Source organism: Caretta caretta, chromosome 18, assembly GCF_965140235.1.
Source record: "Caretta caretta isolate rCarCar2 chromosome 18, rCarCar1.hap1, whole genome shotgun sequence".
NCBI classification, from domain to species: Eukaryota; Metazoa; Chordata; order Testudines; family Cheloniidae; genus Caretta; species Caretta caretta.
The window spans coordinates 20,924,385-20,936,492 of NC_134223.1; the positions used below are offsets into that span (position 1 = coordinate 20,924,385).

A 12,108-nucleotide genomic window follows, 5' to 3' on the forward strand; every position below is an offset into this window, starting at 1 on the left:
GTTTTTGTAATTAGTCTTTTGCTTGCTGGTCCTTTCATATGGATTTTGCCATTTGGCTCTGCATATTTTATTGAAGTAAAACTGAGTTATTTAGAGAAATGGTCTGTTTGCTCTTTTAAGGAAAGTGCCCAAAGAGAGTTCAGAGTCTGCAAATTTCAAATCAATTCTCATCTATAACAGGGGCAACTTAGAAAAATCTGCCCCCAAATTCAAACAAAAGGTTCCCTTTTATTATAGCAATTGAACAGAAACCACAAAGGGGGGGTTCTCATTTTCAAAGAAGGCCATCTTCCTTTATAATCCTAGTTACAGGCATCATTCTGTTTCCTACCTGCAACACTACTGGAAATAAAGGGGCCATTTCAGGCTGGGATCAAACATGTCTTAAGATACCTGAAGTATTTGCCAATAACATTTTTTTGGTTTAGACAATCTACTGTTTTTTAAATAAACATGAAGAAAAAATATACATGTAGCTGATATTTTCTGAAGGAAACTTGGCTGATTCTTCCTTTCCCTTGGAGCTGGGACTCTTAGGAGAATAGGCTTATTTGGGAGACTTCCACCGCTCCCTGAAAACTGGTTCAGCGACTGGTGGGAGCAGTGGCTTTTGGCCTTTCCTCTCCCAGTCTCAGGCAGACCCAGGAAGTGCAAATGCAGGTGTAGTCCCTGTGAGAGCGGCTGGCAATGCCCTGAAATCTTGACTCTTGTTCTTTCTCCCAGGCTGAGCAGAGTTTGAACATAGCAGTGCTGCACTTTGCAGTGAGCAGCTGCTCTGTAAACGCTGGGCCACCCAAACTCCTGTTCTCCACTGCTCCACAAACAGTTTTTCCACTCAGTTGCACTCTCCATTGACAGTGGTGAGCTTTTCATGTTGCCTGAGACTTTTCCGGAAGGCAATAAATGACAGTTAATAGCAGGGAAAGTGATGTCACAAGAACAATTTTTTTCTGTTGGGCAAGACTTTGGGTTGAAGGGTAAGCACAGCAGGGACAGGGATTGGAACCAGGGTTTAAACACACAGCATGAAACTGGGGCCTGGGCTGGGAGTCCAGTGCAAAAAGTTTGGCTCTACTTTGGCACTATATTGGGGCTGCAGGGCAAGACAGTGTGGGGAGCAGCTGTACATGCATGCTATAGAAAGGGTCTCCTATGTAGGGACTGGGCAGACCAGGGAGAGCCCTCAAGCTCTATGTTTATGTGGAACACAGGCCTCAAATTTACTTGGAGTTAGTGGTCTCCAAGCACAAGTGATGTGATGGGGATGTGATCACTCTATCAGGCCATGGGTTGGCTCAGAGGCCCAGGAGTATCTCCGGAGGCTGAGGAGGACAGTGCTGCAGATCTCAGCCTTACCCTCAGTGGTCAGTGATGGATTTCATCTTCCCAGCCCACTTTTACTCCCGCTGCATTGATTCTGATGGGTCAGACATTTCCCTTCACCATTACATGACAGTGTTGCCAGCTCTCGCAATTTTACGGCAAGTCTCGTTATACTTTGTGTTTTTCTGTCAGACCAAGGGGGCAGGGCAAGGGAGTGATTTCCAAAGCCATGAGCCCTCCCCTGAGAGTGCCCTTCGCCATGCAGCGGGTGTATGGATGGATTCTGGTCATGGATGGAACTAGCAAATGCAGAGGCAAGTAGGTTTTGGTAGGAATGTGGTCAGGTGGTCAGACCAAAATGTCAGGAGCCAGGACTCTTAGCTTCCAGCTCTGCCACGGATTCACTTTATAACCATAAGCAAGTCATAACCCCTCTCCTTGCCTTAGTTTTCCTATCTGAAAAATGGGGATGTTTATATAGCACTTTGAGATCTTGGGGTTAGAGGGGGTATTGTAACAGTAGAGCATATGGGTTAGCCCATGTTAGTGCAAGACATTTATTAATTGTAGTAAAGATAATAAAACTTCACTGGACTTTTTCAAATGCAAGATAACATTTAAATTCAGTTCACTTTTGGTTTTGGATGAAGATTAATGTTACTCCTTTTATCTGAACTGGTTTTCTTCCCCCTAAAGTAACCTCTTGTCCATCTGAAAAAATGTTTTCTACATATGATGCTTCTTTGTATGACACCTTCTCAGTTATGTGGCAGATTACATCTTATCCTTTGGTCCTTTTCTATTTCTTTTTGTTCTGTGTTTCTGCAGCACCTAGCACAATGGGGTCAAGGTCCAAGACTGGGGCTCCTAGGCACTATGATAATACAAATAAATAAATAAATTTTGGTTAGACTCCAGAATGGACACTCTCATTCAGAATTAAAGGGGTCAAACTGAATTGAGGCCACTTTAATTCTGAATGAGCGACCACATGTGGTTGTAATGTGGTTTAACCATTTTACATTCACAGCTTTGGTGAATTCAGATTAATTTTCCTGTGTGTCCCCCTGTAGACAAGGCCAAAGCCTGTTTTCTGGAAATCTCCTTCTGCCCATACCAACGCCACCTCTTGGAGTGGAACTGCTTCCTGCAGCTGCAGCAGAGTTGCCAGGCTCTGTTCTGTCAGACTGAAAGAACAGAAGGACTCTTTGGAGCTGCTCTGGGAGGCAAATGCGTGACATTTGCTTGGCACCTCTACTACATCATCAAACATACAGGTTCAGATTTTGAAAATCAAGATTTGGCAAAAAAGGTTGTTTGTTTGTATCTCTTTCTCCCCGAGCCTGCGTTTGCTGGGGCGGCCAGCTATGGTTTATATTGTAGCCTACATACTCCGCTGGTATTTGCGTATATGACAGCACTCAAGCTGTGAAGCACTGTGTAGAACATCTCCCCTCCCCCAACACAACCATGCTCCGAGTGTATTGAATTAAATGAGGAAGTGCCATCAGTAAGGCAGTCTGCTGCTCCTCCTCCCCTACAAGCTGCCGGCAGTACTTTCAAAGCACAAATAAAAAATGTATCAATTTCCCATGCCCTAGAACAGAAAGTTACCTCAACCCCACATCATTTCACTTTGGGGATACACCCTCTGACTACGGGGTTAAAAAAAATCACTATTATGGCAGCTTATCTATAATTAAATAAATACATAAACTTGAGCGTGGGGCATGGAAACTGCAGACAATAAAGTGCCATAGACAGTGCACCTTCTTTCAGTGAAGTACTAAAAAAAGTATCGTTTGGCTTTTCAGCCAAAATGGCAGTTCTCAGAAAATAGGATCTTGATGTTACAGTGATGGATACAGTGACAGACAAACAGAAGTGATGGGGAAACCATCCCACCTGGCACAATGAACCCAAGTTTCCCGAGTCCATAGGCAGGGGAGTTGTTTAGTAAAACACACAGCATTTGAATCTAGCCTTTCTTCTGAAACATTCCCCAGGCCTGCTGACAGCAGTGCATCCCCCACCAACCCGAAGCCTACTGTAGAGACAAGAACACAAGACGTTGTCAGCGTTGTCTCAACCGGCTTTGAAGAGGCATACAAAACATGGTGGGTAAAACACTTGCTGTTGGTCTGTGCTTGTGGTCTCACTATTGCTTTCACTATGGAGTTTCATCACCCTCACCAGAAGCGGGGCATATTTCAGTGCCCTGGAGGTACAAGGTACTGAATATAATATATCCGCTTCGCCAGTGAAGGAGTAGACCAGAAGCGCCACTGCTTATTGATCTCTCTGGATTATCGGAGGAGCAATTTTCAACATTGGAACGTACCACATTAGACTATTGTGGTCAGTCCAGTAATCCTGCCCTGCCTTTTATCATGCTTCCGGGGGGGCCAATGAAATCATAACAGTGCCTACCAACCTATGGAATTCACTGCCACAAAAGGAGATTGCGGAAATTATTGTGGCTGCAGATTACAAAAGGATGAGGGATTTTATGACCCGGAATGTCATTCCCTGGTATGCAGCTAGGACAAGGGCAATCAAATGTCCTGTGATTGCCGAAGCGGCCAAGTCACAACTCCGACCCTATGTACAATCGTGCACAACTGGCTCGGCACCCCGCTTACCCTCCTCTGAAGCACCATGCACTGGCCACTGCAGGAGCCTGGGTGGGCCAGCGGACTACCCCAGCATTGCAAACCCTACGGCCCAGTAAAACGCCTGGCTAGCGTGTAATGTTAGATGGGGCTAGGATGACCAGATGTCCCGATTTTATAGGGACAGTCCCGATTTTGGGGGGCTTTGTCTTCTCTAGGTACCTATTACCCCCCACCCCAGTCCCAATTTTTCACCCTTGCTGTCTGGTCACCCTAGATGGGGCAGAAACACCCATTCCCAACCCTGAAGGGGAGCAGCGAGTGCCCCGGAGGACAGGGATCCATTATTACCCGTTTAGTGGAACCAGCGCAGCAGCTGAAGGGGGTCTCCCCCCTGCATCCACCCCTCTGCCCTCTCCCAATCATGCAGCCCCAGCACACTGCCCAGGCAGTCCTCCCGCCCCCCTTCAGTTCCCTCTCCCTCCTAACCAGCCCCTTCATCCCCCTGCTGCACTGGGGACAGGTGGGAAACCTCCACTCCTCCACAAGCCTCCCAGTTGCCATGGAAACACTATCACGCGCTCCAATCCCAGCCCCCCCTAGCTCCTGAAAGGCTGAAGGGAGGGTGATTGAAAGGAGCCGGTGACAGCACAGAGCTCGGGATAAACCGCCAGGCAGTGCAATCACCCTCCCCGTGCCCTGCCTTGTAACCCCACACAGCATAACCCCGCACCCCCTGCAATCCTCCCGCCCTCAGATATGCGGGGCAATGCCCCATGCATCCCTGTGTAGTGCAACCCCACTGCAACCCCCTGTGCAACCCATGCAGTGTAACCCGTCTATGCATCCCCAGATGCCCCGCAGTCCCCTACGTACCCCTAGTACTGCAACCCCCCCAGATGCCCCGCAGTCCCCTACGTACCCCCAGTACTGCAACCCCCCAGATGCCCCGCTGTCCCCTACGTACCCCCAGTACTGCAACCCCCCAGAAGCCCCGCTGTCCCCTACGTACCCCCAGTACTGCAACCCCCCAGAAGCCCCGCAGTCCCCTACGTACCCCCGGTAGTGCAACCCCCCCGATGCCCCGCTGTCCCTGTGCAGCCCCCAGAAGCCCCGCAGTCCCCTACGTACCCCCAGTACTGCAACCCCCCCGATGCCCCGCTGTCCCCTACGTACCCCTAGCAGTGCAACCCCCCAGATGCCCCGCAGTCCCCTACGTACCCCCGGTAGTGCAACCCCCCAGATGCCCCGCAGTCCCCTACATACCCCCGGTAGTGCAACCCCCCAGATGCCCCGTTGTCCCCTACGTACCCCCGGTAGTGCAACCCCCCAGATGCCCCGTTGTCCCCTACATACCCCCGGTAGTGCAACCCCCCAGATGCCCCGCAGTCCCCTACATACCCCCGGTAGTGCAACCCCCCAGATGCCCCGTTGTCCCCTACGTACCCCCGGTAGTGCAACCCCCCAGATGCCCCGTTGTCCCCTACGTACCCCCGGTAGTGCAACCCCCCAGATGCCCCGTTGTCCCCTACGTACCCCCGGTAGTGCAACCCCCCAGATGCCCCGTTGTCCCCTACATACCCCCGGTAGTGCAACCCCCCAGATGCCCCGCTGTCCCCTACGTACCCCCAGTACTGCAACCCCCCAGAAGCCCCGCAGTCCCCACGCATCCCCCTCTCCTAACCACGGCAGACCCACGCCAGCCCTCCCGCCCCCCGCGCAAGCCCCCCCGGCAGACCCCGAGGCGGAGCGGCTCAGACCCTGACGCCGCCTGCGCTGGGCCCGCCCCCGAGGCCGGGTGGGTGTCCGTGGGGGCGGGAGGGGAAGGGGGGTGGGGGTGGGTCGCGCCGCTAACGGGGTTCAGCATCCTCCGGCGGGCGGGGGGGGGGGGCGAGTGACGTCAGCCGGGGCTGGCCCACGCGGGCTTGGGACCCGCTGCCCGGGAGGCGGGCGGTGCAGAGCGGCCGGGGCAGCGCGCGGGGCCGCAGCGAGGCGTCGCCGGCTGCCGGGCCGAGCCCCTCCCCGCCTTCCCCGGCGAGCCCCGCCCGGCGAGCCCGCCTCCCATGGGCTAGGCAGCGCGCGAGCCTGTCGGCCGGCGGGCAGCGGCGGAGACGCGGCTCGGCTGCGCATGGGGCTGGCTGGCGCCTGGCGGGGGACGCGCGGGGCTCCAGCACCTCGGAGAGCGACCTGAGCCCGCGGGCAGGAGAGCGCTGCCCCCGCCTCTCCCGGCTGGCCGGCTCCCTGGGCTCCGGCCCGGGCTCTGCTGCCCGCGGGCGGCCCGCCCCCCGGGGCGGGGGCCGGCGGGGGCGCTGCGATTCCGCCCGCCCCGCGTCGATGCGGGCACGTCGGGGTTCCCGGCCCCCGCCACGCGTCCTGCCGGCTGAGCGGGGCGCGGGCTGAGGTGGAGGGCGCCCCTCTGTCGCCCGCCTCGGCAGCAGGGGAGAGCGGGCGCGGGAAGGAGCCCCCCCCGGACGCCAGCCTGATTTTTGAGCCCGTTGTGTAACCGCGGGGCGGCACAGATGGCTGGGGAGAGGAAGATCTGATCCTAAGATATTTGAAACGTGACAATGTGGATAAAACAGCTTTTAGCAAGCAGGTAAGAGGCGCGAGGGCACCCCCCCCCCCCCCAGGTTTGGTTTTGGATCGTCACGAGTTTGTGTAGCTGGGTTCCTGGGATCACGTTTTGTTTAGACATTCCCCCCCCCCCCCCGTAGTTGGCATGGATTGTACAAGATGAAATGACCTTTTGCTTCCTCCGCTGTAGTTTTCGCCAGGCTAACGTCTGTTGGGCAGTTTCTCTTGCAGAGTTCTGGTGAATCAATACCTTGAGGAGAAACCGGTTTAGTTAAAGATTAGACCTGGCACTGCCAACCATGGTCAGTAAGTTACTTTTCAGCCCAAGTGTTGATCTGATTTGCCCAATCCTTGGGACTTTGGTAGGACCAGATTCCTATATTGGGCGGTTGGGTATGAACATGCAATGCTATGTGGAATCACTGTTTCACTCTGTGCATCCATGTAATTATATAGTTCTACATAGGCGCAGTCCACGCACCAAGAAAATACCTTCTCCAAGCACATTGAGGATGTCTTTACAAAAGTATGCATATACATAGATATATAAAAACATTGCATAGAGGTTTTATCAACATGCTGATGGCTGCAGTGATGCTGACTGAAAAACTGCACTTGGTTAATGCGTGTGTCTATGTAACTATCTGTTTGTAAATAGCCGTGTATATATATATATATATACACACCTGCATATACTGCATAGGTTGTACACAGGTGTATGCAAGAGTCTCTATGTACACATGGAAGCATATACACAGAGATCTTTGTTTGATATATGTATTTGGATGTTTAACTGGAAGGAAACAGTGGATGAATAGAGCTGTATAATAAAATAACTCTAGCATGTAAGTATCTCCCTGTTCATCATCTTTTAAGAATGGAAGAAAAAAACAATTCTTTCTCTTGCCTCTAAAGTGATAGGTTGAAATAAATCATTGGGATTCAGATATTAATCTGATAAAAGGATTTATGCAGCTAGGTATGCAGTATTTACACACACATATATAAATTACAAGTGCTGAGGAACGTCAGACATGCTAAGGATAAGTGGTACCAGCTGTATCGAAGGCTTAACTTCTGTGTGCAAGTATCTGTGTTCCTTGGAGATTGAACGTTTTGATACTCTCTGTAGAGTGATGGGGAGAAATTGTGAAAGCAAATGTGTTTTTCTTATGTCTCTCCACTGGGATGCACTAGACTCTTACTTTGTACTGAGAAAGAAAGGAAAAGGAACCAGATTTTATGAGCAAACTCCCACCTCCGCTAAAATCTTTCCAAACATAGTGAATGATGATCGAGATTCATTGCAAAGCTATGTGACTCAATCATCTGTTTTGGGGGTCGTGTGTGTGTGCGTGCGTGCGTGCATTAACCATTATTCTCAGACTGATATATGTATAAGTCTGAGAGTATGGTTAATAGTACACTCTTTAAAATGCAGAAGTAAAATACCAATCTTGTAAAATACTCCAGGAAGTTTCTATGTAAGAGTAGACATCAGTTGGTTTATTGCATCAAGATAGTATCAACCCGATGTAGGATTATGTAGGAGTTTTCCTGTCACTATGGAAGGACCTATGGTGCAGTGTTGCAGTGAACATTCCAATGAGCATATTTGTTAACATTTAGCAAATCTGTTTCACTGAACTGTACTTAATAAAGGCCTTTTCACACAGATTGTGCTTTCACAAAGGGGGGGGGGGGGTGGGAGCAGCTATGATGGGCCTTTTAAAGAGTTTTAAAGCTGAGATTGGGTATTGAGTTGAGTGTGACTCGAGACGGCTTGTCTACTTTCAGAGAAGTACTCAAACAGACCCTAGCTGGTCTTTGTTCCAGACAAAATGGAAATGCTCATTCAATGTCCTATCAAATTTAGTGTCTAATTTTCTCAGTGCTTTGCCTTCTGCCTCCTGCCTTCTGCCTCTGCTTTGCCTTCTGCCTCCCGAAGCAGTAATCAGAAAACTCGCAATTCTTCCAGGTGTTTCTTCAGTATAGTGAAGGGTATCATGCGATTACTTCTGGTAGGAAAGTAGGTAGACAGACAGACAGACAGACAGACAGATGTGTGCGAGTTGTAGATTAATCAAGAAGTACAACTGAAGGGGAACAGAATCTAAGTGTTATGTAACACATTTATTACTGCTGTGAAGTCATCTGGCTGAAGTCTTGTTCTTACGATGATGCTGCATATAGGAATCAAAAGCATGATTCTTGCTGCTTGAATAATTAAAAGAATCATTATTTTTCTTTATTTTCATTGTGTTTTAGTGGGGTTAAATTTAAAGTGGCAACATAGAAAAAATGACCAGTGAAGAATAATACGTTGCTCTATGATTCACAGCAAGACACACCTAAGTGAAATTAAAGAGGATTGTACTATGATTTTGGTCGAATGGGTAAGGTAGAGTTTAAGTCACAAAAATAAGCTGTGTCTGGTGTTTGGAAGAATGTTATTAATGTGTATGTTTTTATTTTCCTGGTGGGACAGTCATATAGCCTCTTCCAGTCTCTTGCTGTAGGGAGCTGCGGGCCCAAGTGTCTGCTGGACAGACTTCTCTGCTCATTCCAGCTTGCTGCCCTTTGCATGATGGTTTGCTTTGCTGTATAGCACCAGTACAAACTACTTATAAAATTGTGCTACGCAGCTGTCACTCTGCAACTGAAAACCCGGGGGGGGGGGGGGGGGAGGAGGAGAGTGAGGCTGCTGAAATGGACAGGTTGAGATGAAAGTAGCGAACAATCCTAACCTAGCAGGGGCATTGACAACATGAGACAAGAGGTCTTTTCCATCACTAAGTCGCCATGTGTCTGCAGCACAGACCTGGTCTCATTAGGGACGGGGGCTTTTTTTTTTTTGTTGTTGGTGGTGAGCCTTGAGCCTGGAGAGGCCAATAGAGTAGGCAGTGTGGACTGAATTTTGAGAGAGCTGTGTTTAGGATAGCAGAGACCTTAAGCACCTGATCCAAAGCCCTTTGATGCTAATGGGGACTTTCCCACTGACTTCCCTGGGTTTGGGACCAGGCCCTAAGAGAGAACTGTCCACTGACTTTTAATCAAGCTCTCGCTTAAGCTCTGGAGTATGGAGAGGTTTTATTGTTTATTTTTATATACTTTATATTATTTTTCCTGAGCTTCTTACTGTGAGATTAGTATATACACAGCCACCCACCATATCTGGGGTGGTGACAGCCACGTGATGAATTCAAGAGCCAGGTGCCCAATAAATGGATCATGCACCTTGGACTTGTGGGAAGAGGGCAGTGGATGCAGTCAATCTCCCTGCACCTATTGTAACATCCCAGCCCTTAAAGCATCTTCAGACTGTCACAATCAATCAGTGAGGGAGATGCTGTTTAGTAGCAAGGATGAGGTCTTTAATGTGTCTGTGGTATGAAAATTGTGTCCCTAATGACCCTATGGAATTACTGCTAGCTCAAGTATGAAAGATATTTTTCATTGCTTCCCCCAACTTGAATTGACTGGAAGGTGAAGGCAACAGTGAGGTAGACAGGGTTGTGGTGTCAGGCTGGAACTTGCAGAAGACAATACTCATGGAAACATCGCAGACTCTGCTCTTTAGTGCTTCAGCTTTAAACTATCAACATGAAAGCCATGGCTATCACTTCCCTCTCCTGATCACTTTAGGGATTCCTTTGTTATTCCTCTGGAGTCCAACACACATTTCCATCGCCTCGGAACTGTAGTCCCTGCTTGGCCTTATCAGCTCGCTCTCTCTGCCTCTGTTTCATTTTTAAGAAGAGATAACAAGTAACTTTCCTCCTAACCTTTTCTGCTGCTGTAGCCTCTCTCGCCAGCTTCCGCTTCAACTCTGATTACATTCTGGCTTTATTTCTGACCTTTCTCCTGTAATTTTTCTCATTTTCCTTTAAGAGCCACTAGGGAAGCAACATAAAAAAAAAGCAAAAGACCCTTCCAGCTCCCAGTTCACCCCAGCACCTTCTCCCCCTCTAGGCCCTCATGGCTGAGAGGGATGTTTCTCTGGTCCCCCAATGAAACTGATATCTCCTGCTCCAAGGGCAAAGCTGCAGGGTCTGCAGCAGCAGTTGTCAGCTTGGAGACCAGTTGTGCTCCTAAAGCAAGTAGGAACAAGACTAACTCCTAGACTCTTAACTCCAGTTTATCTTCAGTTCTAGCTTCTTCATTTCTTTAAATGGGAACTTTCCACTTCCAAAATTCTTCTGGGCAGAAAGAGAGAGAGTGATCCTCAAGAGACCCAATCTCTTTCAACAATTTTCTAATTACCCCCCAGCCACTGAGAGCTTCCATTAATAGTTGTTATCCTGACCAGCACTGCAACTACCCTGATCCATCCCACCCCACCCCACTCAGAGACAGGAGTTATTAGTGCCATGTCCAGAAATGTGATTGTCCTGCGGTAAATTGGACTGCAGCTATGTATGTATAAACCCAACAAAATTGGGAGTTTCACATATTAGCTCTTCTTTCTTTTAGCTGTAGCTGTGAACATTCCTTCTTTAGGTGGAAATTGGATATTTTAAACAATATTGCATAGTCTTTACAGCATTTTCAGATCAAAACCTATTGGTAGTATAAATAAACATGTTGCTTGCAGTTTCCCTTTGGTTATGTAAAACAAGTCACTAAAAGCATATAACCTGGCATATTTGCATTGAGATAACTTTAATGGCCTTATAGTTAGTGCTGAAACAAAAAGTTAACGTGCATCTCTCTCATCAAGTTCACACAGATTCAGCCAGCCATCAAAGATGTGAACCTTGCATTCTCAGTGCTAGTGTGAATACCAAATAGTGGGAGTTAATGGTTTCCACTAAAGAGGTTTTCACGTCTAGTAAATCCGTGCCGTGTCTAAGTCCCAGCAAGCTGTTGCTGGATGGATTGATTGCCACAGAAATTCATCTAGTGTCAGCGACTATGATAGTTATCAGCGACAATAATACTTGAATAAACTGCACTTTTATGCAGCAGTTCATCCCTTGTAACAGGCAGCAATTTCACAGATGAGAAAAAGGGAGATGTGCTGATATGAACACCCCTCTTCCCAGTGGTATGAATAATTGTTGTAATAATATTGGAATCATCACAGTATTGCCTTTTATTGTGTGTATTCAACAGAGTGAGAGCTGGAAGCTGGCTGAGTCACTGAGCAAGCACCTCAGCCTGCAGATGCTTTGGAGGCTTTTATTCTGGAGCGCCTGGTCCCTGGGCTGAGCGCACCAAGGAGCTTCGTAGAGATTGTACCTCATGTTCTCCAGGGTGGGGTCCAGCTTGCATATCTCTCCTATGCTCGAACCATGGAGCAGCAATAATTTCTGCATGAGACATGCCTGAGCGCTGTCCTAAAATGCCTCTGCTGGCCCTAGAAAGGCTACTTGCCAGTCCAGCGTTCGTTTACACAGTGACCCACTGATTCCTAGATTTTCCCAAGCCGTCTTTTGGAAGAGTGCACCGTAGCTCATCCGTATCCATAAAAAGGATACCTTGGATTGTTGTATGGATAAATGCAATGTTAGAATGATCAACTGGCTGCCCATCTGCTCTGGGGTTTTGAACAGTACTGCTTCAGTTTGCCTTATATAACAGTCATATGTTTAAAATA

General features: G+C 48.7%; 1 protein-coding gene across 4 annotated transcripts in view; it reads left to right on the forward strand.

Moving 5' to 3' along the window:
- Positions 1–6,236: 6,236 nt before the first annotated feature.
- AJAP1 (adherens junctions associated protein 1) overlaps positions 6,237–12,108 on the forward strand; it is a 114,996-nt gene continuing 109,124 nt past the window's right edge. For 3 of the 4 annotated variants that reach the window (XM_048824851.2, XM_048824854.2, XM_048824853.2), the window contains exon 1: positions 6,237–6,531. In XM_048824851.2, the coding sequence (XP_048680808.2) occupies positions 6,503–6,531 (29 nt within the window). In that variant the 5' untranslated portion in view covers positions 6,237–6,502. The remainder of the gene's footprint in view (positions 6,532–12,108) is intronic. The other variant, XM_048824855.2, reaches the window with a different exon arrangement.